This window comes from Amyelois transitella, chromosome 15 (genome assembly GCF_032362555.1).
Source record: "Amyelois transitella isolate CPQ chromosome 15, ilAmyTran1.1, whole genome shotgun sequence".
NCBI classification, from domain to species: Eukaryota; Metazoa; Arthropoda; class Insecta; order Lepidoptera; family Pyralidae; genus Amyelois; species Amyelois transitella.
The window spans coordinates 6,042,297-6,066,307 of NC_083518.1; the positions used below are offsets into that span (position 1 = coordinate 6,042,297).

Here is a 24,011-nt window from a genome sequence, read left to right on the forward strand (position 1 = left end):
TTTCAAATTCAGAATTTAAAAAGGTGGGTTTTTCAATAAATGATTATTGAACATATATATATTGTCATTTCATTGCCAATCAAATACTTATGTATAGAAAACTATCAATTATCTTGGCACTTAATACCTACTTTACTATAGGTAAGGTAGGTAGTTGAAATGTCTCGTTGGGTTAAATATCTCATACCTTTTATCAACTAAGTAAGAAATCTTTTGAACAATTTGGTGGTTATTGATAAAACTGACTACATATATAGATAGCCCTGATTTAACATGAAAGATATTTTTTAATGCGAAATTCTTAAACTGAATCGATGAAACACTAAATTCTAGCAAATTTCCAGTTTCTTTTTAGTTTTTTTAAAAAAGAAGTAAATAAATCGGAACCATCAATAATGGTTCGGATTTTAACGTAAAAGTCTATTAAGGTGGGATTAACGTATAATAAATCGTTTAATAAGAATTCTTGGCCTCAAACTAAGACAAGTAAGATTATTGGCAAAGCAAACATATAAATACCATTTAATAACAACCATTTATTTGTGGGTCAAATAAAAATAAATTCCCGTATTTTATATACCTTTTTTTGCCTTTATAATTATACCTTGTTCAAAAATTTGATAAATTACAGCACCCGTAAGAGTGACAATTTTGTACATTTCTTATATACAAATAACTACAAATAATTTTCTATCAACAATTCGTATTGGTAAATGTCTTCCTTTTAAAAATTACCAAATATAAGGCATGTCTTTCAGGTAAGTAAAAAATATATTCTAATTTCATTATGCTTTCGGTCTATATTAGTGAGATTGGTATCATTTAAACTCACCAGTCAACCGTGGATTACTGAATAATGATTACTATTTAATAATAGGAAAATTGTAATGTTCCCGCAATTAAATAAACATAATCTGTGGAGCAAAAGTCCAATACATTTAGGTGAATGATAACAATTTTATCGTAAAAATAATATCGTCATGCCCTAACATCAATAATTGACTAAGTAAAGTTTATTAGCCTACGTGATTACATTGCTTTATTTTGTTGCAAATTTTTCTGATGCTTCTCAACTTTAATCTTTAGTTTCATTCATTAAATTGTCAAATAATTCTACTGTGATGGGATTCGCAGTGTTAAAGATTACTGTGTTTTGTTTTGATTGATTGTCCTTCAAACTGCACAGTTATAATTGAATCTTATTTTTTTTTTATTTAGTTCGTTGGACAGTTATTCTAAACTTTCAAAACACCAGATAAACACGACAAAACCATCTCTGAAAATCGTCACAAAGGGGAAATGCAAATATTTTTTGATAAAAATAGCAAATAAATAGTTCTTTTACAAAAACAGCACATAGGCCAAAAATACTTTACACTTTATAGTTGATCAACCAAATTAATGGCTAAAAAGTCAACAATAATATTCTATATCCGGAACAGCTCAACTGTGTAAATAAACACATGGATTTACTCTGTTCATAACGAATAAATAAATTAGAGATATAAACACAACAGTAAAAAATCGTAACAACAAATTTGTCTATGGCCCCGATAACTATTACGTGTGCTGTTTGTCTCTCGCTTTGGAAGCAAACGTTTGGTGCGTGATGAGTTCCCTGAAGAATCCGTCTTGTTTTGCCATAAGTTCTGCATATGTTCCGTTCTCTATTATGGATCCATTTTCTAAAACCGCCACTTCGTCAGCAGATTGTATTGTGCTCAATCTATGTGCGATCGTTAACACGGTGCGATCTCGACTGATTTCCTTCAAAGCTTTATCTACTAGGAATTCTGAATACGCGTCTAAAGCTGAGGTAGCTTCGTCAAGTATTAATATTTTCGGGTTCTGAAAAGGAAGCAATGGTTAATAAATAAAATAGATTTTATGTATTTGAAACAATTGCTAGTAAAGCTGGTAATAATAAACAGCATTTAGGTACCTTTACTATAGCCCTTGCAATCGCAACGCGCTGTTTCTGGCCACCGCTCAGCTGGCCCCCTCCGGCGCCCACCTGCCGGTCCCAGCCCTGCTTGTTGGCGATCACCAGCTCGTGAAGGTGGGCTGTTCGCGCCGCTCGTAACCAGGCTGGCTCCTAAAATATATTCTATTTAATGATTTAATGATCAATTTGCTCATGGAATCAATGACTAAACAAACCTTACGCAAAAATGGACCAGTAGTTGATAGCAATAAGGCCCTATATACTTTATACCAAATATTTACAAAACGGAACATAGATAAGGTACAAATTTGCTATGGTAGATTTATCTAAATTCAATACGTATTTAAACGATGAGAAGAGTAGTTGAAGTAATCGACTCATCAAAAGAGAAAAACCATGTTTTAATTCCACTGCAAACACGTACCAATGACTCTTTATCTTACCTTTTCATTACTGTCTTTTTCTATTGGATTTCCATATTCATCTTCAAGAGCACCATACAGAATATTTTCCTTTATTGTCCCGCTAAATAACACAGGTTCCTAAAAAACATACGTTATTTTTACAAAATAAGACAGGGACGAGAGAAAATTATTTAAAAAATTTGAACCTATTTTAGGCAAAAACTAAGCTGGTTTCAGGAAGTTAATCAAAAATACATAGCAATATTTTATCAAAATGATAGGCTATATAATAATAACGGTTTGAATTGAATACATACCTGACTAACGTAACCGATGTGGCTCCTCAACCAAGTTGGGTCCAATTCTCTTATATCCGCTCCGTCTAAAAGTATCCTGCCTTTAACTGGGTCATATAACCTTAATATTAGGGCTGCTATTGTGCTTTTACCGCACCCTGAACGACCGACAAGGGCTAAAGACCTGCCGGGCCTTAGATGTAAGTTGAAGTCTTTGATAAGAGGTGCCCCTTGATATGAATAAGATATATTATCGAAGACTATTTCACCTGTAGGCCTTAGTAATGGTCGGCGGCCACCTAAAATATACGATTGAAATATTAACGAATTGCATATTCGGCGGTAAATAATGGCACTAGTAATATTAAGTGAAGAGCAACAAAGACAGTTTTCACTACAAATAGTATAATGCAACACGCAAGTTAAAAATCACTCATAAGTCAACTACATTTCAATACCAACCTTCAACTGGTATCGTAGGTACTCTATCTATGATCTGCCACAATCTGGTCGCTGCCCCGATACCTTTATTTAACTCTGTATAGAAACTGCTTAGACCTCCAATGCTTATACCAACATACGCAGCATACAAGAGAAATGAGGTCAAATTGCCAACAGTCAACTGTTCAGTAGCCACCATACCACCCCCATAGTACAACACTAGAATTATTATAATGTTTCCAGAGAGTCCGGTCTGTAAAAAAATAACAAAATTAATAAATAAATATTCATCACGCCCTACTTCTAACTAAAAAAAGTTTGTTTTAAGTTTGTCATGTCTGTTTGTAATATGTGAATTTGTCTGTGGTGTCATAGCAGCTTAACAGATCGTAATAGGTTCGAAAACCTTATTTCTCGAGACTATTCTTAAGTATATTTTGGTAGAATTCAGTTCAGCAGTTTCAAAGTTGTTGAAGGAAGACAATTCTAAACAACTAAAAGTTGTTTATCGAATAAATACTATACAAATTGAATCTCAAAGTTTGGCTAATCTGTTTAAAATAACTAGGTGAAGGCGTCATGCCTTCACACCTAGTAGGTAATTTCGAACAGATTCAGAGTCCAAAAAAAATTTGAACACTCACCAATCCATAGAAGCTTCCAACCGCCATTGACTCTTTGTATGCTAATTTGAGCAGGTTTTCTATTCTCTGTGCATATAAATTACATTCTGTTTTCTCCTTACTAAATGCTTTAACAGTCTTTATGTTCGATATTTTTTCTTCAGCTAGCTGTAAATTATTAGTCATAGCATAGTATAAGTAATTTTATTAATATAAAGCTTTCCAAAACTGGATCACAGGTGGACATTATTTAGGCTCTTCTCCAGAACACAAGTACTATCCCTTTATTCACGATTGTTGACGATAAGGCATATGTCTTGTCTCTGTTTTTAACAGTTCGAATTACATCAAAGATAGATTTGAAAGTTAAATAATATATGTCCCATTTATGTTCATTAATAAGCCTTGTGGCGACATACTAACGTCACAGGCCACCAGCCAAGCGCATGCTAAATCGCGATATTAAAGATTTCACGGATTGGAGCATAAATACAACCTCCGACTGAACATCGTCGGAGCCGCGGTTCCCCAGACATAACACCTAGTCTGACGGAAGATCTTCCCTCCTTTGGTTGCGGTCGAGCAATAATCATCGCTCCTGTAGTGCTACATCATTCTTCTAGGAAACTGTAGCAGTTTCCTAGAAGAATGAAGAATGATGTAGCACTACATTTTGCACGAGTAGTTTTCTGTGATTGACAGGACGCTTGAACTAAGAATAAACTATTGTTATAGTCTACAAATTAGTAATTAAACAGCATAATTATATTGCCTTTGTTGTAATATTATCATGAACTAGACATTAGCATACAATGCAATGTTAGAGTTAAGTGCAAAAACCATATCAATACATATATTAAAACAGTACAAGTTTTGTCTGTACATTATATATATTTTAAAAAATGAAACACTAAAGAAAAAGAAGCCGAGAAATAATTATAAAAAAATAGTATAATTATGTATAGTATAATTATAGTAGAGAGAGTGTTGGTTTAGCTATAGACACGAGATCCAACAAGTAGTTGCCAGAGGACAGCCAGTTACTTGGTGAGAGCTTTAGAAGTCCAAAGGCGAAGGCCCGGAGCGCGCGCGCTTTTATTTAGGGCTCTCGCAGGGGAGGCGGCAGCTGCACGACATTACACAATATTCGAACTTATTATTAGTTTTTATTGAGTGCAAAGCAAAACAATGACACATCATTCATATAGTTTCAAGTACAAAAGCATTTCTATTTAGTTTTATATTATACCAATTGCTATGATTACCACATACCTCACTTGTTTCAGCCAGTGTGTCCTGCATCTGCCGAGTGATACCACGCACAAACCGACCATAAAAAACAGCAAGCATTGACACAGGCGGCACCACACACAGTCCAATCATGGCCAATGATGGGGACATGTATATCTGAAATTGGTAATAAAGCATTATAATGTAAACCTGAACATAGGAAATTTATTCAAGACAGAAATGGACAAGTTCACCAAAATCTTATCCTAGCGTAGTGTTTCATGTTAACTAGTACATTAAAAAGTAAATTTAAAGTGAGCATGACCAAGTAATTGCAGAACCTTTAAAAGACAACAGCAGAATATATGCAAAGTAATTCAATAGGTACTATAATTTTATTGTACTCCATATATACCAAAAAATGCAGATTTTTCTCCATGTTTTTTCATTCTTTAACAAAACATATAAAATGAGAAGGTTCCCCAATGCATTTACCTACTTAGTGTACAAAAAAGAAGGTCATACCCAATTTACTTTGGCTAAACATGAGCCATACAAAGAAAGTTATTTCAATAAAAACCTGATGAAGTAATGATGATTTACCATCATCCCAGTGCCTGCAGACACCATCAACATTGACCTCAGTCCATCACTGACATTTTGACTGAGATTTCTACCCACAAGCTGGGTGTCCGCTGATAATCTGTTAATCAGTTCTCCGGTGGAAGTTCTTCCAAACCAAGCGGGCTCCTGCCTCATTATGGCCCCATAAACCTGCTTTCGAAGAGACTGTGTCATTCTTTGACCTGTTGAATGTAAGGTCAATATAATATCATGAAAAGTATAAATTAAATATGTCATCATGACAAAGAAGAAAAGATAAAAACAAATTAATAAATAAAAAATGTTTAAACAAAGTTGGTGGCAATATTAATTGATACTTACCAGATATAGACATAAGGTACACTCTTGCAAAATTACACACACCACCCAACAGAAATACACCGCATAATATCAGGCAGAGCGCATCCAATTTCTCTCTTGCTGCTCCGAGGTCATTTGAAGAGTCATAGATTATATCCAATACCTTACCCAGGGAAAAAGGGACTGCCATCGTGACACTGGATGACACAATGAGGAATCCAATGGCACCTGAAGTAATATTATTTTTACATGATTTAATCAATTTAAAATAAATTTCCTTTCTTGGTGAAGATATTGTTGTAAATATTTATAACTTTTGGGCTAACATGATACAAAACTGCACTTATATAAAGACCTTACTAATAGTATTAAAGGCATCCCATATTAAAATTAAAAACTTACTGGTGAGGGTCCATTTTTCGGGTTCTGCCAGACTAAATAATCGCTTCAGTTCGGAACCCTTTAATTTCACGTTGATTTTGTTTGCCGGGACAACTGTCTGTTTTTCTTTTAAAGCCTCGAAGTGGTTATTTTTCTTCTGAGCATCGACTTGACTCGTATAGTAACGTGTTTTCATACAAAAAATACTACTTCTTTTATCTAAAGATCTTTCGTAATAATTTCGTAAAGCTGGAACCTTGTGACTAGAATATAACCTGAACCCACAGTGATTACAAGATGCACTTTGTGACGATAATCTACAGAATAAATTTACACTACCAAGAGATATTTTAGAATTTAATTGAATATGAATAAACCTCTGCAACATTTTTAGAAATTTGTTCCAAACCAAATCAAATTTTCTTCACAAAACAGAAAACATCCATCTCTGTTGTTTTCATCAATGACAACTTGGCAATAGCATTGCCTCACGTCAACCAGTTGATTGTCACGATTGTCACTGACATTCTTTTTTGTTTGTGCCCTAGTTTTATTGAGTCAGAGGGTACTAGCACATGCAGCCAAGTCTTTAGCGTAGTATGTTTCAGAAAAAGTGGCTTAAGTTCTTTTAAGAAGAAACAATTATGACCTAAGAAGCCTTTAGTAATAAAACTTCATAGAATTGGTAAGTGTTTTAGTATTTGTTAAGTTCTAAGTTTATGTTAAACAGATATTTCTTGGTTATTTATTCTGCTGCTTTATTCATTATTAAGCTGCAATGTCCATCAGGACATTCTCTTTCGGAGATCTTCATTCCTATATTTGCGGAAATACAAAAATAAAACTTATTAATTGTATTCGTGCTTTATTATTTTTAATATGTAGCACAAGACACAGATAATGTAAGAAGTTCATACAGGTACTGAAGAATAATTATAAATAACAAATACCCATCTTTTATTCACATAATTTAGGTTATTAAAATACAACAATCACATTTCCTGGCAGTAAAATCAACATATTCTTAACAATATTATAGGGCCACAGTTACGCCTTTTCACCATGATAGGTATTAAAAGTTAAATTGAGGCAAATGTTAATAATTATTTTTGGGCGGCGTTAATGTTACCCTTCATTCATTACGAAATAATATAAGTAATTCAATCAAGTCCTTACATATTGTAGATGAATAGGTAGTTTAGCCAAGTTTTAAATTGGAAACTATGGAGGATGAGATTAGTTAACAATGCTTACAAAAATACAAACAAGGTGATTTTTATTACTAACGAGACAATAAATACATCTAGAAATAAAATAAATATGGGAACCTTTTGTTTTCTACGACCTACACTACCTATTCATATGTGCAAAATAGCTCATAATTATATACATTGAAACTTACTACACAGTATATCTATACATATGAATATTCTAACAAAATGTTTCTGCGCCATAATATTTTTACTGAAAAATTAATTAAGTGAAATGTTTGATTTCCAAAACCTAATAAATGCAAATAATGTATGTAAACACTGGAATAAATTAAAAAATAAGAATATTTTAAATGCAATACAATACAAATATCTTCATCACATTCATTATTTAAACAATAGAATAGATATATAAAATGGTTTTTATTAAAATTAAAAGGTTTATAATATCTAATATAAATTCGATAGTACTTTGTGACAAAATACAGATTAAAATGTTATATATAATACATAAACCAGAATTTGTAAGTGTATTTGCGTGAAACGAATTTTTAACAAAACCTCTTGGAAGAGTTTATTTTATACGTAAATGTAGTGCTCAATAAAAATTCTAATATTGGTTAAGTAAAATATAAACTTTCTGACTAGGTATTTTAATAAATAAAAATGTACTGTCAAGTGCAATATCATGAAGTCCACATTATGTACTTATTTTTTTGTATGTGCACTCAACTTTTGTTTTTAACGGTGCATTATAACTTACAAAATCAATATTTTCTTTATAAATAAAATTTTACTAAGAAAGAAACTTAATTTTTAGGAACTAAAGTAACGGTCGCATTATTAACACTGTACCTAATAGGCTGTTGAAATTAATAAAATATAACACCAAAAAAAAAAAAACTAAATTGTATGAATAGCTTTTTCTTTACGAATTTACACGATTAAACAAGGAATTAAATACTACACAATTAAAACATATAAAATTGACATAATAATAATACTATTTAAGCATCATTGCACATAGGTATATCTTATATCTGTAAATATGACATAATTATTTCAATACTGACATCGTAACCTACCACATATATCTTAATACCAATTAAATATTTTTTTTCCATTTTGTCATGTATTAAATAAGTCTCTTTATAAAATATCTTACTGTGTATAATATACTTTGTAGTATAAAGTTTTGGACCGCCATAGACTGTATGTGTTATCGAATTTTAATAAATAAACTCCCTCCCCCGGGTATGTGTGCGAGCCGGCGTAAACCTGAAACAAGTATCAACGATACATCACATATCACGTTTTGATCGCTTACGAGGTTGACAGAGCCAAAAGTCGCACGACTCGAGGGTCACAATTAGTTGTATGATAACAACGATATTCAGACTTTTTTGTTGCCAGTAAAAGCTAAATTTACAGATGAATAGATGACTTGTGTGAAAAGTGACCTCGGACCGAAAAGTAACGGCTTATATAACGGCTGTTATATGATTTCGATCGATTTACATTTTTATTTCGTTTGAAATGGGTTTTCACAGATTGATACGTAAAAATAACACCCAAGACACCAAGGCAAAAGATTTGTTTAATGTATTTTGAATATACATACATATGATCACGTCTATATCCCTTACGGAGTGGACAGAGCCAACAGTCTTGAAAAGACTGATACGCGGGCGGGCACGTTCAGCTGTTTGGCTTAATGATAGAATTGAGATTCAAATAGTGACGGGTTGCTAGCCCATCACCTAAAAGAATCCCAAGTTTATAAACCTATCCCTTAGTCGCCTTTTACGACATCCATGGGAGCGAGTTGGAGTGGTCCTATTATTTTTTTATTAGTGCCGGGAACCACACGGCACTATTTTGAATATTCGCAACCCAATTAGGTAGCTAATATGAACTGGGTCAGTGACAACTTAAACTTATATAAATTTGAACAAAATGGTATCTCGCAGTTTGTTTCCAGGTCTGATTGCCTAAGTTAGGAACATGTCTACCCGAGTGGTTCAACACTGCTATATAAATTTAAAGAAACAAGTTTACCTCGGTGTGACAATCTCTGCGGTAGACAGAGACGACAAGGCTGAGAAGCGGCCGCGTTATGTTCGTTGTTCGTCGCTCGCACCCTGTCTCCAAGTCGCTGCCGTTGCCCTGGATTGTGTATTCTGAGGATAAAAATGAATTTTAAATATATCACCAAATAATCCTACAGTCTGTTAAGTATCCGATAGAAACGGATCCCAAGTGAATTCATGATACAATATGGCGTGTAGTAAATAACATACAAATTAAGACTGAACATAGATCAGGGGTTTTTTATGTTCTGCTTTTTTTAATATAAAGGTTCATTCAAGATTGACAAAGGTTCCAGTATCCTTGCCTAGAACTACCTATAGAGATTTATATATGCAGAACATGTATAATTGTAAGCTATTTTAAAATACCTTCATCACCATATCCATCATCATCGAGATCTTCCTCTTCATCACTCTCCGACACTTGTATAGTGACCTCACTTGTAGGAGACTTGCTCCATTCAAAATACAATCCAAAACCTGAAACAATAGAAGTATAGGTAACTGGTCACATTTGGACAAGAATTTAGGTTACTATTTTAATCGTTTTTACTCAATAACACCCAAATATGTCACTTCTGTCAATGAGATCACAAAAGGTCAGATACCATTTCTCTTGGTATTTGTAGAAGTAGTTTTGCGATAAACCTTAAAAAGCCAATGGCAAAGTCTGACTTTCCCAAAGAAGCCGCCTGTCAAAGAAAACCTAACATAATTACAAAGGATTTAAAGTGCATATACTACTAATAAATAAAAAAACATATATAATTGGCTAAAGAAAATAATATCAATTAATATCGGTGGCGAACTCCCAACACAATCGACTCGCTCGGCGATGCGGGTACTGGCACGGTATCCGTTACCCCAGTGTCCTTCCACTGAACTTTTTTCCTTTCTAGTCCATATGTTAGATCCTATGGCTGTAAAGCAGTCTAAAAGACACAAATTCGAATTTCATACTCACCAATATCATAGTGATCGGTAGCAAACTCCCAACACAATCGACTCGCCCGGCGATGCGTGGGCACGCGCACGGTGACCGTCTCGCCGTGTCCCACCACTAGGCGCCCGCCCGCCGCCGCCGCGGACTCTTTGAACTGAACTATGTCCTTACGGGTCCATATTTGGGCCTCTTCTATGGCGGGGAAGCAATCTAAAAAGAAACAAATTGAAAGAGAATGAGTGCATTGAAACAAATTCATTCCCTTTCCTATTGGATAATTTGAAAGAGATGGAAAGAAAAAAAATACAATGTCATATATTTTTTTCATTTTGCTATTTTTTAAAATATCAAAATTATAGTTAAAATGTATTTCTACGTTGTTTTTCATGTTTCCGTAGTACTAACATAATTGGCTTTTAGTCGTCTTTTTATCACTTATATTGACTGTGTCTGCCCTGTCAGTGTTTATTTAAAAAATTGTGTGACACATTGTAAATTTCTAACATACCACTATCAATTTGCTATGTTAAATTAAGAATTTATCTAATAATGAATACCAAAGCCAAAATCAATTTACCATCTCCATCAGAGTCCTCCTCGCCCCTAGACTCTTCAATATATTCCTGTGTGTCTATTTTTTCTAATGTTTGCATTGACCTGAAAAGCACATTATCATCGTTTTAAAGGACTCTAGAGGTTATTATCATTATTAAGTTTACAAAAATTATAACTAAGTTTCTTTATTAAATTTTTGTTGTATTTTTTCCATACATACTTTCTACAGTTATACATTCATGTTTTTTTTTAAATATGTATGTACAACTTGTGTTGCATTTAGTATTTACTACGTTAATTATAAGCACTGTAAGTTTTCCAAATTAAATAAATTAATTAATGGAATCATTATACACTCACTTGTTATTATCAGGTAAAGAAACTTCAGTTTCATTCAAATTACAATTGGTAACTGGTTCTTCTTTTTCCTCTTTAGCCAACTCATTGTCATTTTCTTCATTTTCATTAACATCAGCTGTTGACAGTCTCTGATCCATTGCCAACTGTTGGATGTACTGTTGGTAATGCTTATCTTGCAGTTGCCGTATTAAGATAGCCTGCTGGTCAAAATTGCCAGGAAATTGCTGTTGGGCATATTGCAGAAACTGATCATATGTTTGGGCATTGAGCGCATCTTTTATTCGCTGCCTGAAATTAAAAAACTTTGATTTGTGGAATATTTTTTTTTACTAAAAACAAGTTGAATAACATTGATTCAAATTTATGAAGTAAGGGTAAGTTAGTTGATTCCCAGGATATTATATTACAGCTCCATCATAAAAACATACCTTAATATTTTATATCGCGCATGCCATAGGCAGGCGCTTGTTTCTATAGATGGTCTATTCTATATGTTATAAATAAACATACATAACATGTATAAACATACATAAAATGTATGTATATACATAGGGTGTATAGGTTTGCTATCAATCATTGTATTTATAAGAAAGTTACTTACACTTGTTGTTCTTCTGTCAGTTGAGAACTCTGTTGTTTTTGCTTCTCCAACATTATTCTATTTTGCAACTCCAAGTGGGCATTCTCTTCTTGTTCCTTTTTCAGTCTGAAATTTAGTGTAAATTTTAAATTTCAGATATATATTTCTCAAAAAATCCACTTATTTTTTCTAGTTATTTGAACCAGTACTTACTCTAGCTGTTTCTTAGTTTCCAAATCCCTTTGAATAGCTTCCAAGTATGGTTTGAACAGAGGGCATAATCTGAAAATGTTTTACTTTCAATTAAGTTTATCTTAGCAGTGCCATTCATACACAAGAACATTTTTATTTAAAAGTATTTTGCATTTCACAAAGTCTGTCTAGTGTGTTCCATATTCCATTTACATTGATCCCACAATAATAGTCTAACTCCATCGCCACAAATAAATCTCTTTTTTTTTATAACTAAAACTAACTAACTTCAGAATAATGGAACAACTTAAATAATGGATAATAAACTTGGGAATCTTCTTAGGGAGCTTCAAGTGTTATGTAATGCGATTTTTGAAGATTTTTGACCCCATCTTTTTTCAATTTCAATTCCATAAGCCATACACCTGAATGTTGCCTTTCAGTCTTTTTAAGGCTGATAACTCTGACTGCTTCACAGAAAAGACATGATTTAATTGCAAATAAATATTTAATAATCTTACCTGTCTAATGTGTGTACAAAACCAGCCATTGCTTGAATTTGTGTCATTTGCCCTAAAGCTTGCCATGCAGCTCTTCGATTCCAACCAATCACATCCAGAACTCCAAGGGGAGGCACAGAATTCAAATCCAGAGGTCCGTGAGCTGTTTGCTGTGTGAATGCAACCAGCTTGAGTCGATCTTCATAGCTTAAGTGAATTGCTTTACCTTCTTTTTCTAAAAAATAAAGTAGTGATATAATTTTGAAGTTCTAGTTTCAATAACCTGTATTTAAGGAGGAAAACAAGACTATGATATTGACTACTTGTTACTGAGGAATCAGATAAAAAGATTTCCAGGAAATAACATCTTATGGACGACGGACGTCTGTTTATAAAATTCAAGAAAGGAAACAGATTTTGTCTGTAAAAAATGGGGAACAGCCCCTTTTTATAAAGATAGGTAAAAGGGAAAAAATATGGGCAACATACCCAAATGTCAGCCACCTCAATAAAATAAGTTTAATGTGATAGTTATTACGATGAGTTATCTGGTAAAATATCTAGTCATCTATATCTATACATATAATATAATAATTATAATTATAATAATATACAATAAAATCATACAAACCTTTGTAAAAAGACAAGCCATGTTTATAAACTTCTTTTAGGGGTAGACCCCATTTACGCTCTTCGCTCTCCAAAATACCTTGGTCAGTCTCCAATGGAACTTTTTCAGGGTTTACTTTATTACTTTTTTCTATTTTCGTGGACATTCTTAGCGTTTTTGTATTTTTGAGATATTGTAAAAATCCAATTGATTCGGTCGGTACAAGCCTGACATAACAAACTGACAATTATTTTTTTCGGGTATTCCCTGTACTAAGGGGCAAAGGGTACTTACTGGCCCATGCAGCCAAATTTTTAACAAAGTATTCTTAAAGTGGCTCAAGTCTTGTGACGATGAAATAATTAAGGCTTCAGAGACCTAGAACAATTAACATCATAAAATTAGTAAGTCTACAAACCAATGAAAAAGAAGCGGGTTTTTTTAAAGTTAATTTAAATATTGGCCCTGAATACTAGGTCACAATCAGTGGAGTTTGTGATGAACAGACGGATTTTCATCAGTCATTCCGTCGAACGGACAAACAATGTCAATATCGATAAATATAAAATGATGGGCCATCCCTAAAGGTGTCAATTAATTTGCAATAATATATCGGTTTTTTGTTTAAGATTATGAAGCGGAGGGGTAGACAGAGACTACATCTTTCCACTTGCCGCGACCCCTGCATAATTTCTTCGCTACATCCACATTCATTCGTATCTGCCTACCCCTCCGGGAAAAATACCTACGTAATTTTATGTATGTATGTTTTATTCAGCTAAGGCTAGGCCACGACCATATTGGCCATGATGGCTCAGTCACGCCCCTATTACACTATTCGTTTTTCAGCAAGCGATATTAAAGACTGAGAGTCTAACTAGACTTGTCGCAATTACATCAGTCTGAAAAACGAATGCTTACTCAGCCGCACACAATCTGTCGATCAACGTAGGCGGTTGTATGGCACCTGTACTTTCGAAGCCCAAAAAAATTGTCGTAGCACCCGTAGCACTTGCAGCAATGACTTTAACTTATACTAATAATGTTGGAACCATCCGACTTAAGAAACTACCTCCGAGTAAGAGCTTATGACCTCGTTTTCATCTCAATTTTTTTCAGTATTTGAAAGGAAGATAAAGAAAACTGTTAACCCCTGCAATCTTATTTCTTAAGATTCTATCATTAAAACATAGAGAACACGTTCAGGACTGTTGGCTCTATCTACCCCGCAAGGGATATAGACGAGACTACATTAATGTATGTTTGTGTCTATGATTTTTTTTCCCATACGTAATTAATATGGCATCTCTCGATATAAATCAAGGATGCGTAAAATGCTGTTTTTGTTGAGGGGCACACTATTTTCAATACTTATAGACTTTCGCATTGCTTGATTATCAATGTTTATATGCGTCAACATTAATAAGCATGTGTATGTATACACATTAATAAGCATGCCCATTATTGCCCATGGACCTTATAGTTATTATTATTACGTCCATGAGCATGCCATTTTCTTAACATGTACATGCGTAGCGCACGGACAAGTCCACTCCACTCCCTGCAGGCGCGAGCGCAGACTGAACAGTCTTACTCATAATACATTTGTTTCCTTGTATTTAATGCTCCAATGAATATAGTTATATTTTTCTCCTTAATAAAGTAGGTAATGGAATAAACCAAAAAAAAAAACATATTTTTATGATTGACAATTTGACACTGACAGATAGTGTTTCGTGAGAATCATAAAAAAAACTAGGTACCTACGAACCACAGTATGATTAATGTTTTGTTGTTTTTTGGTTTGGAATTTGCAAATAGACTCTAAAATTTTACTTCGAGAAGGAAATCAAATAGTTTAGGTAGTTATCAAAGAATTTGTACTAAAACATTGGTAAAGCTAATATTCCAATCAATTGAATGGTATTGGGTACATGTTGGATTCAAGAAGTTTGACGTGAAGCATCAATATATATTAATACCTGTGGTTTAGCATGCAAATGAACGTCATTACAAATAAACAATATAATTTGTCATTGTTTTGCAGTTAGGTATTTTGTGATTTTTCTTGTGCTGTAGTTGGAAATAATACAGTCATGGAAGTGAATCCTTTAAATATATTTTTTGTAAAGTCAGACAGTAAAGGAGATAGGTTGCTCTTTCGATATCCTTACACCACAGAAAGCAAAGATGATAATACCCAGAAAAAGTGTGGTCGACATAATCCTTATGCAGTTTCTTCTACTGAGGATCTCCTTCAAAATCCTCAGTCGCAGACATCAAATATTTGTCAAGGTAATCCTCAATTATGTCCATTAACAATGATAAATATTACTTCAGCATTATTTATTATAACGAGGAGTCCTCTAGCAATATAAATACTTATTTGGCAATATTTTTATAATCAACTGGCTGACACTAACCTGCCTTGAGTGTAAGGGAGAGCCTACTTTGTTATCCTTAAGAAATTGAAATAAAAATATTTATCTCTCCTCTCATGGGTCTACTGGAAGAGGTTTCTATTGGAATAAGTAGCACCTTTATACTACAATTACTGTACTAAATACTTCTTTATATATTATATAATTTTATAAATTAATAAAGCTCTTTTCCTTTCTTCTAAAAGATAATAATTAAATGCTCAGACTACAGACTGACAGTCTCTGTGCAAAGTCACCATAAAATTTTTGCTGAGTTCCATTTTTACAGGTCAGCTGAGTGGTTTCACAGATGAAATGCTATCAACCTTGTTTGCGGTCAAGGCAGAGTTGTGCAACAGAAAGTTTGAGTTGAAAGTTAACGATGTAAGATTTGTTGGGCATCCCACGCTGCTACCATACCGGACCAATAAGGATGACACAGCTGCTATGATACTTATAAATATTGTGTTCGCATTACAAGCTTCTGCAAGCCATTCTATTGGTAAGCAGTGTTGCATGAGATTTGTAAACAATTAGAAGATTATTAACAGAGTTGAAGTTGAAGAGAAACCAAAAGATCTATTACTTACTATGTATATATATCATTGGCTTAGTCGGTTATCATTATCACCTACTGTATACCGGTTTGAAAGTGCCTTTAAAACTTGTTTCTAAGAAGAAAAGAGATCTTAGAAGTAGAGAGATCTCAAAGAAAAATGTATGTTCTTAAAATTATGCAACTGAGTCAGTGCTATCTTTTTTATAAAACTAACAAAACATTTAAATATACATAGTTGAAACCTTATTAAGATTATAAAAAAATCAATAGACAAAACTTTCTAATTATGATTATACTTTTTCAGTTAAGTGTTACTATGACTTGAGCAAAAGACTGGGAAAGGCACTTAGGCATGAGGAAAAAAGGTGCTCATATTTGACTGAAGAAATGAAAATAATGGTAATTATATTAATAAAGTTAACTGGTAGGCGCTTACAATTTTTACAGATGATTTACTTGTATATTACAATTCAAAATAAATTCTTAAAAACAATTAAGGAATTTATTTGGGGGATACAACATATTTTGTTATTGACAGCACCATCTAATTAATTTCTCTGAACTTATTAGGTGTGGACATGCAACATGGTATGTATTGACCGCGTTGTAGTTCTACAGATTTGCGCTAGATGGCGTTGTTGTTGGCTAGATGGCATGGCATTTGTCATTTCTTTAATTGTTCAGCAATTTTTTGGTCATAAACAGGTAGAAACGTGAATATTTAAGTAACAAACCTGATGATGGTACGGAACCCTTCGTGCGCAATTCCGACTCTCACTTGACTGGTTTTCACATCACAAAACTATTTGATTGTAAAACCTATATTAGTTGACTGACGCAAATCCCAATTAGGATAAGTCCGCCATTATAAATATTCTTTTAAGTCCAATGACTGTTTTGTAATTTGTCACATTTCTTTCTATGTGCATTAAAGAGTTTACAAGCAAACAAACAAACCTATTACTTAACTTTTATCAGTTGGGTGCTCATGATGAAGTGTCATCATTGGACAATGAGTTGAACGGTGAGAATGATGAAGACGAAGACAATCCACGCCACTCTGTGAGTTCTAACACAAACATTGTGGACAATGGACCAGATGGCGGGCAAAAGTCTGCGTTTCACCTCATATTGCAGAGAAGTACTTTGGCTAGGTCAATGAAATCAGTTTTTGAGGAATTGAGTAGCACAGGTTTGTTACTTTGAATAGTTATTCACTCATCAATATTCATTCATCAAACCGCCGAGCTTGTATGAAGAGAGTTATGAATGTGGACGAAGCGAAAGAAGTATGCAGAGATCGTGGCAAGTGGAAAGAGGTAGTCTCTGCCTACCCCTCCGGGAAAGAGGCGTGATTTTATGTATGTATGTATGTATGTATCAATATTCATCCTTATAACATGTTTGTAAGTTAATATGAGTTGACGCACAATAATATTTGGGAGATCAAACAAGCATTATATGTGATAGTTGCACTTTTCGTAATCATAATCATCTCCTGGGAACTAAATACATTATTTACTATAATCAGTAGTAGGAAGCCCTTCAGTGGTGTATAGTAATGGCCAGTCTTCTAGACATACACACCCACACATCACTAAGGGGTTTAAAATTAAAGTCCCTGATGAAGGTCGCCGCCTTTCGGAAATATTTACCAAACCGCTGCTAAATCTTATTCTACTTAGATATGAGCTTATCATTTTTTAAGTCGAACATCACACTTTGTTCATTATTAATATCAAATTTGTCAGATTATCCAATATTGCTCTGTTTTTATTTGCAGGTATAGTTCAAGTACGCATAAACAAATGGGTCCTACTTTCGTTTTGTTTGCCACATAAAGCACATCAGATACACAATAGGGGACTCATTATAGAACCGGAGACAATAGACAAATGCTTGCAGAAGCTGAGGCCTTATCATGGAATTTTGTTATTGGTAATTATAGTTTATTGAAATATAAGGCTATGGCTATCATTAAATAATCCTACTTCCTCTAAGGATGCGTATATTAGTCTTGTTTTCTTCTATTAAAGTTTATTTGCAATAAATTCATTGCACAGAAATTCACACAGTTGTTAGAAATCGTGACTTTTATGTATTAAGAATTAAAATGACTTAATAAAGTACTTGTAAGTTAGTGAAGGCCTATGTCAACAATTGATATACAGACAGACTAGGCGTAGTGGAAATAATAATGAAAATGTAAATTGTTTGTATAAATAAAGGCTTAAATTAAGTTAGTGAAGGATTATTGGGAACTCCCACAGACCTCCCAAATATATAGATCATGTATATAAAGAATTAATTATTAACTTCTAGTACCAATCAAATCAATGTGTTTCATTAATAAGGAATTATTTCATGTCAGTTTTTATTTTATAGGTAGACCCGAATGAGCTTCTAGCCTCAATCCCGCTGGATGGCAGCCCTGCTTTGCTACGGCTTATAAAGTTGTACAGTCCCCTCAAAAGTTTGCAAACACTTGCCATTGAAGCAGATTTGAGTCTCACTCAGGTGCCGACTATGTAACATAATATTATTTCTAACTAAATTTTATCTGCCCGCGCGAATTTAGCACAACCAACAAGTTCTTTTTTTTTTTTGCAAATCCCACGGGAACTATACTTTTTACCGGGATAAAAAGTACCCTATGTCTTATCTCTCTAAAAGAATCTAGAGCAGGACCTGCTCCAGATTCTTTTAATTATATAAACACAAAATTTCAAGAAGTTTAGAAGATAACGCGCGCGACCACGCACGCGTAAGAGACAATAACCAAATAAACTTACTTTTGCATTTATAATATAATTTGGGATTACTTACTATACTTCAAATACATGAGGTATTCATGTATTTGTGATCTGCGACACAGTTTCATAACTTCTGCAGATGTCATCGTTATCCTATGTTACTTAAATTGTACTTGTTTTTGTTTCCAAATAAAATATTTTTTATTTCCTTTTTTTCATTTCAAGTATGTAGCGCCATCTTTTTAATAGTATTTGCGGGGAAAAGAATAACAGTGGCACCATTTTCGGCGAGTAGTATTTGCTGGTCAGGTTAACTCTGATGTTTTTTTACTCAGAAGTGTGATATTTTCCTGAGGGAAAACGTAACCTCAAAGAGTCTTTCTACTTGTCATGAATCTTGCATACTTATTCTGCTTGATCCACTATCTTCACACATTTTTTTTTTCAGGTTTTCCAACTAACTGGCCATTTGGTTTACTGGGCCAAAGCAACGGTGATCTACCCACTATGTGAAGGAAATGTTTACGTAGTCGCTCCAGGCGCGAGTGTTCACATTAATTCACCACTGGTGTACGAGTTCGCTAAAGAATTCCCTGGACTTTGTTTATTACAGGTAACAATATCACAATAACCATGTACCAGTGCAATGGTTTTTTTTTTCAAAGAACTGTTTCACCAACACCTCATATTGTTTGCAAAGTCCTATATAATGGATTGGTTCTCCAAAAAGTTTCTTCCGTTGGCTTCATACATACATACGTCACGTCACGAATAGGTCACGTCTATATCCCTTGCGGGGCAGACAGAGCCAACAGTCTTGAAAAGATTGAATGGCCACATTCAGCTATTTGGCTTAAGAATTGAGATTCAAATAGTGACAGTTTGCTAGCCCATCGCCTAAAAAAGAATCCCAAGTTTGTAAGCCTATCCCTTAGTCGCCTTTTACGACATCCATGGGAAAGATGGAGTGGTCCTATTCTTTTTTCTATTAATATATATAATCTTTAAAATTTAAACCTTACAGTATCCATGGATTCTGAATAAAAAATTGCTGTGGCTTACTATACTTGTGCTTGGCGGAAACTTGAATAAATATAGAGTGTTTTTGTATAGATGCTGGGCGAGTTCTCGCTCCCGGCGCCACTGTGGTACATCTCGCGGGGCTCGCTGGCGGGCGCGCGGCGGCTGGCGCGCTGCGTGTCGTGGCTGCTGCAGCGCCGGCTGCTGCTGCAGCTGCACACCTACGTGCAGTTCAACTCGCCCAGCTGCTGGGGCCGCGACCAGGGTGACGTGTTGTTCTCATTGCAAAAACTATGATTTTGACAGCTGTCATACTAATATATTAACACTTTAGGTATCATATTTAAAATATAGAACACCTCTTCAAACAAAATATTGCTCTTTCAGATGGCAAAGAGTACTTCTGTGAAAAGCACGACATCTATAATCAATCGTGCAGCGTGTCATTCTCATCGTTAAATCAAATGCAGTTAAATGTGCCCGAGCCTGTGGAACCTAGAGAAAGCACAAATCTATTCCCAGACTCCGATGAAGACTACCCAACTGAAAACAATCTTAACCAAACAGACTTCTCGCACACAAAACCTATAGTCATAGAATCGGATTACACAAAATTTGACAAATTCAGTGAAGTTGACTCTGCTAACCATTCATTTGATGATGGAATTGATTGTGTTGATGGACCAGTCAAAGCTAAAGAAGTCAACGGTGAATATGAAAGTACAGACAAGAAGAAAATACAAGGAAATTCAGTGGACAGTGGCATTTCTAGTAACATCAATGGTAATGGTGAAACAAATGGAGTCAATGGTCATACAGAACATGCAAATGGTAAAGAAAAAAGTGAAGAGAAATTGAAAGTGTTGCCATCTAGATTGTCTGATTTGTCATTGAAAGATAATGAAAGTGCTTTGAATTTGAGCAGTGATGAGGATAAGTTTAGTGATCAAGAAGTTTCTCCTAGACAGAAATTGGGTAATGGGTTCCTAAACGCTGAGAAGAAGAATGGTGTGTCATTAAATCTCAAGTTACAGAGCGAGATGAGGTAAGTTTTCATGTTTTTAACGACTACAATTGATTGTTTTGCTGTGTTTCTGGCACTTGTGTAGGAACTATGATCTAAAGCGGATAAAGTGTTATCAGACATACAGAAATCAGATAATGGATTTGCTTCGTGAAATTGACTTTCCGGGATGACTATTTATACTAATCAATTCCACAGCTTCCAACAACCGACAGTATGGAACGTCCCCGCAAGCTGTGACGTGGTGGACGCGTGTAGAATACCACCAGAGTCGCTCACTACGGAGTCTCTTCTCGACACTTTCACGGTCGAGGAGCGAAGTGTTCTATCAAATATACCGGCCTCGAAACAAACAGACGATTTGCTTTTGTTAGCACAGCTTCACAAAAAAGGTAGGGAAGATATATCTGTACTTACCTCGATGTGTAAGCATAGGATATCCAAACTCCTTAGAAATTTTTCCTACAGTTACTGAATAGTTTGGTTTTCCACCCTAGATTCAAGAGATTCACCCTAAATACAGTGGACTCAATGGCCACGTTAAGATGGCTTTGAGGTGGTCTCCTGGTGAATCTTGTAGACCCCTTCATAGTAGAGGGGCAACTTCCAAATGTAGACATTTCAAATGAGAAGTGTTATCTAAATTAATGTTTAAATGCAGTGCTAGCACTTTTATGTCGCATCAAAAATATTCGACGGCGCAGAAAAGCGCAACCTACCATTACCGACCTCATTACAAGTACATTATACTTAAATAATTTATAACAAAGCAGACTCTTAATGACTCTTATGGAGTTACAATAATTGGTTTATATAAAAAACTGTGTGGAACACTGTGGTAGTGGAAACTTTATTGATTGATGTATTATAATATGTGTATATTGTTACAGAGTTTTTACAATTGTATGTTTCCCAAATAAATAAATGTTACGCACGGGATAACTTATTTCTATAATATAGACTAAATTGATTTTGACTTCAGGCTACTTCCGTGGAGAGCAACACCTTGAAGAAATAATGTTCATGGAAAATGTGAGTCGATCGCAGCTGATGCAACTTCTGGACAAGTTCAAAGACGTGCTCATCACCTTCGAGACTGAGGACCCCGCGGTCGCCATGCTTTACCCCTACCATTGTTAACGTCGTAGTTATATCTCTAACATCTTTGCGTTTTCTCAGTTGCACCCTCCGTTAAAATGCTTCGCGCCCGGTGTCCGCTTCCTGATTTTTTTATAAATATATAATAAATCATGACCGCACTCACATGTAAATGACGCCAAACTATATATATATATATATAGCTAGTATATAATTATATACTAGCTGACCCTGTTAAGGGTGGACAACCATTATCACTAAGGGATATGCAAAATAGATATTAGCCGATTCTCAGACCTACTCAATATGCTTACAAAATTTCATGAGATCGTTTAAGCCATTTCGGAGGAGTACGGGAACGAACATTGTGACACGAGAATCTGTACTATTATAAAGCTGAAGAGTTTGTTTGTTTGAACGTGCTAATCAGGAAACTCTGGAACTACTGGTTCGAATTGAAAAATTCTTTTTGCGTTGAATAGACCATTTCTCGAGGAAGGCTGGATCTGGAATTATAAGGAGCGAAGAAATAATGGAATATGTGAAAAAAACGGGGAAAATAATTCATCCTTGAAGGCTTCAATGATGCCCAAAATAACTATTCCACGCGGACGAAGTCGCGGGCACAACTAGTTTTATATAAGATATAGTAAAAAAATTTGAACATTTAATTTCTTTTTATATACAGTACAACAGTTAATATTCTTTTCAATATTTTCCATGATTGTTTATTCTTGCATACATTTGTATCTGTCTTTCAAAAATCAGATGTTTAAAAAAATTAGCTAATTCCTAGTTTTTTCATAGTTTTCTCCCAATATCTCATTAACAGTATCGTGATACATAATCTATTTTACTACAAAAGTTGTCATTTGCATAGACGTATAAACAACTAACCCCCAATATAGACAAACCAGCTGAAAAAGTGTCCGTTCCAAATTCGGCCGTCCTAACCGGGCGAACTTGGACTTTTTTTTTAATTAAATTATTGCAATAAAGCTCAGAGCCACAATCCTCAAATAAACAAAACTACTCATTCACAATGAGAAGTGTATTTATTGCAATACAATAAAATTTTTATTTTAAATGGTACAAATTTTTTAAATGGCGAAAATAGTTGAGGAACGTCATATCAATGATAGAAAAATCAAGCTATGTTACACTTGAAATTTGAACAATAGACATGATCGATGAACATTCTAGAGATAAAAGGATGTTATAATTTTATATTGATTTTTAATTATTCTTTGGCGTCCCCAGTAAGGCATTTCGTTAGCTCTCAATTAAAATTGTTCCTATTATTGGTACAATAAAAATTACTAGTAAAAATGTATTTCGCTTTTATCAGGTTATCCAGGATTTTTATTTATGTTCGAATGGCGACGATAGTCTATATGTTTTTATTCAAATTATCTGTAAATAATATATGTAAGCTTTTTATGTAGATAATTTGTAAAGACAATGAAAGCTAAATAATTAATAAAATGCAGCCTAGAATATTTATCCTTTTTTTATAAATGATGCTTATGTAAATTGTTTAAAATAAATGTATATTTTTAGTTAGTTTTGGAACAAAAGAAAATATTAAACATGTTTAAACCTCTATTATAATATATACAGTAATATATGGTACGCACTAAAAATATTTATCGTAAGGGAAGACTTTTGTATATTTCACATTCACATTTTTTACGAAGTTTCAATCGGTGTATTTTTTAATTATTATGTAACCTTTAAATAAATATTTATTGAAAATACTTTGTTTATCGCTTTAATCATGCCTGAAACCGCAAGCACTATTTCCATACTTTTAAAAAAGTTGTACTTACCTACACTTAAAGGGCAAAGGTAC

At 34.1% G+C, this 24,011-nt stretch overlaps 3 protein-coding genes across 3 annotated transcripts; 1 reads left to right on the forward strand and 2 right to left on the reverse strand.

The window, feature by feature from the left end:
- Positions 1 to 14: 14 nt before the first annotated feature.
- On the reverse strand, positions 15 to 6,724 carry LOC106138366 (ATP-binding cassette sub-family B member 10, mitochondrial). The gene is made up of 10 exons (XM_013339496.2): positions 6,266 to 6,724; positions 5,885 to 6,091; positions 5,543 to 5,745; positions 4,982 to 5,116; positions 3,731 to 3,877; positions 3,108 to 3,339; positions 2,667 to 2,944; positions 2,389 to 2,487; positions 1,943 to 2,095; positions 15 to 1,848 (listed from the first exon to the last, which is right to left on the reverse strand). The coding sequence occupies exons 1-10, from the start codon at positions 6,630 to 6,632 to the stop codon at positions 1,561 to 1,563; spliced, it is 2,109 nt and encodes a 702-aa protein (XP_013194950.2). The 5' UTR covers positions 6,633 to 6,724; the 3' UTR covers positions 15 to 1,560.
- A 372-nt stretch (positions 6,725 to 7,096) lies between these two features.
- Positions 7,097 to 13,520, reverse strand: LOC106138360 (Golgi resident protein GCP60). Its single transcript, XM_013339489.2, has 10 exons — positions 13,307 to 13,520; positions 12,697 to 12,910; positions 12,197 to 12,265; positions 12,005 to 12,109; positions 11,404 to 11,691; positions 11,066 to 11,145; positions 10,510 to 10,698; positions 9,915 to 10,025; positions 9,514 to 9,635; positions 7,097 to 8,733 (listed from the first exon to the last, which is right to left on the reverse strand). Exons 1-10 carry the CDS (start codon positions 13,449 to 13,451, stop codon positions 8,617 to 8,619), a joined length of 1,440 nt encoding a protein of 479 aa, XP_013194943.2. The 5' UTR covers positions 13,452 to 13,520; the 3' UTR covers positions 7,097 to 8,616.
- Positions 13,521 to 15,029: 1,509 nt separating this feature from the next.
- On the forward strand, positions 15,030 to 23,916 carry LOC106138381 (GATOR complex protein NPRL3). Its single transcript, XM_060948178.1, has 12 exons — positions 15,030 to 15,147; positions 15,333 to 15,580; positions 15,995 to 16,207; positions 16,569 to 16,663; positions 17,243 to 17,456; positions 18,048 to 18,202; positions 18,650 to 18,781; positions 19,466 to 19,630; positions 20,131 to 20,302; positions 20,425 to 21,082; positions 21,260 to 21,453; positions 22,044 to 23,916. The coding sequence occupies exons 2-12, from the start codon at positions 15,382 to 15,384 to the stop codon at positions 22,199 to 22,201; spliced, it is 2,355 nt and encodes a 784-aa protein (XP_060804161.1). The 5' UTR covers positions 15,030 to 15,147; positions 15,333 to 15,381; the 3' UTR covers positions 22,202 to 23,916.
- The last annotated feature ends 95 nt before the right edge of the window (positions 23,917 to 24,011 follow it).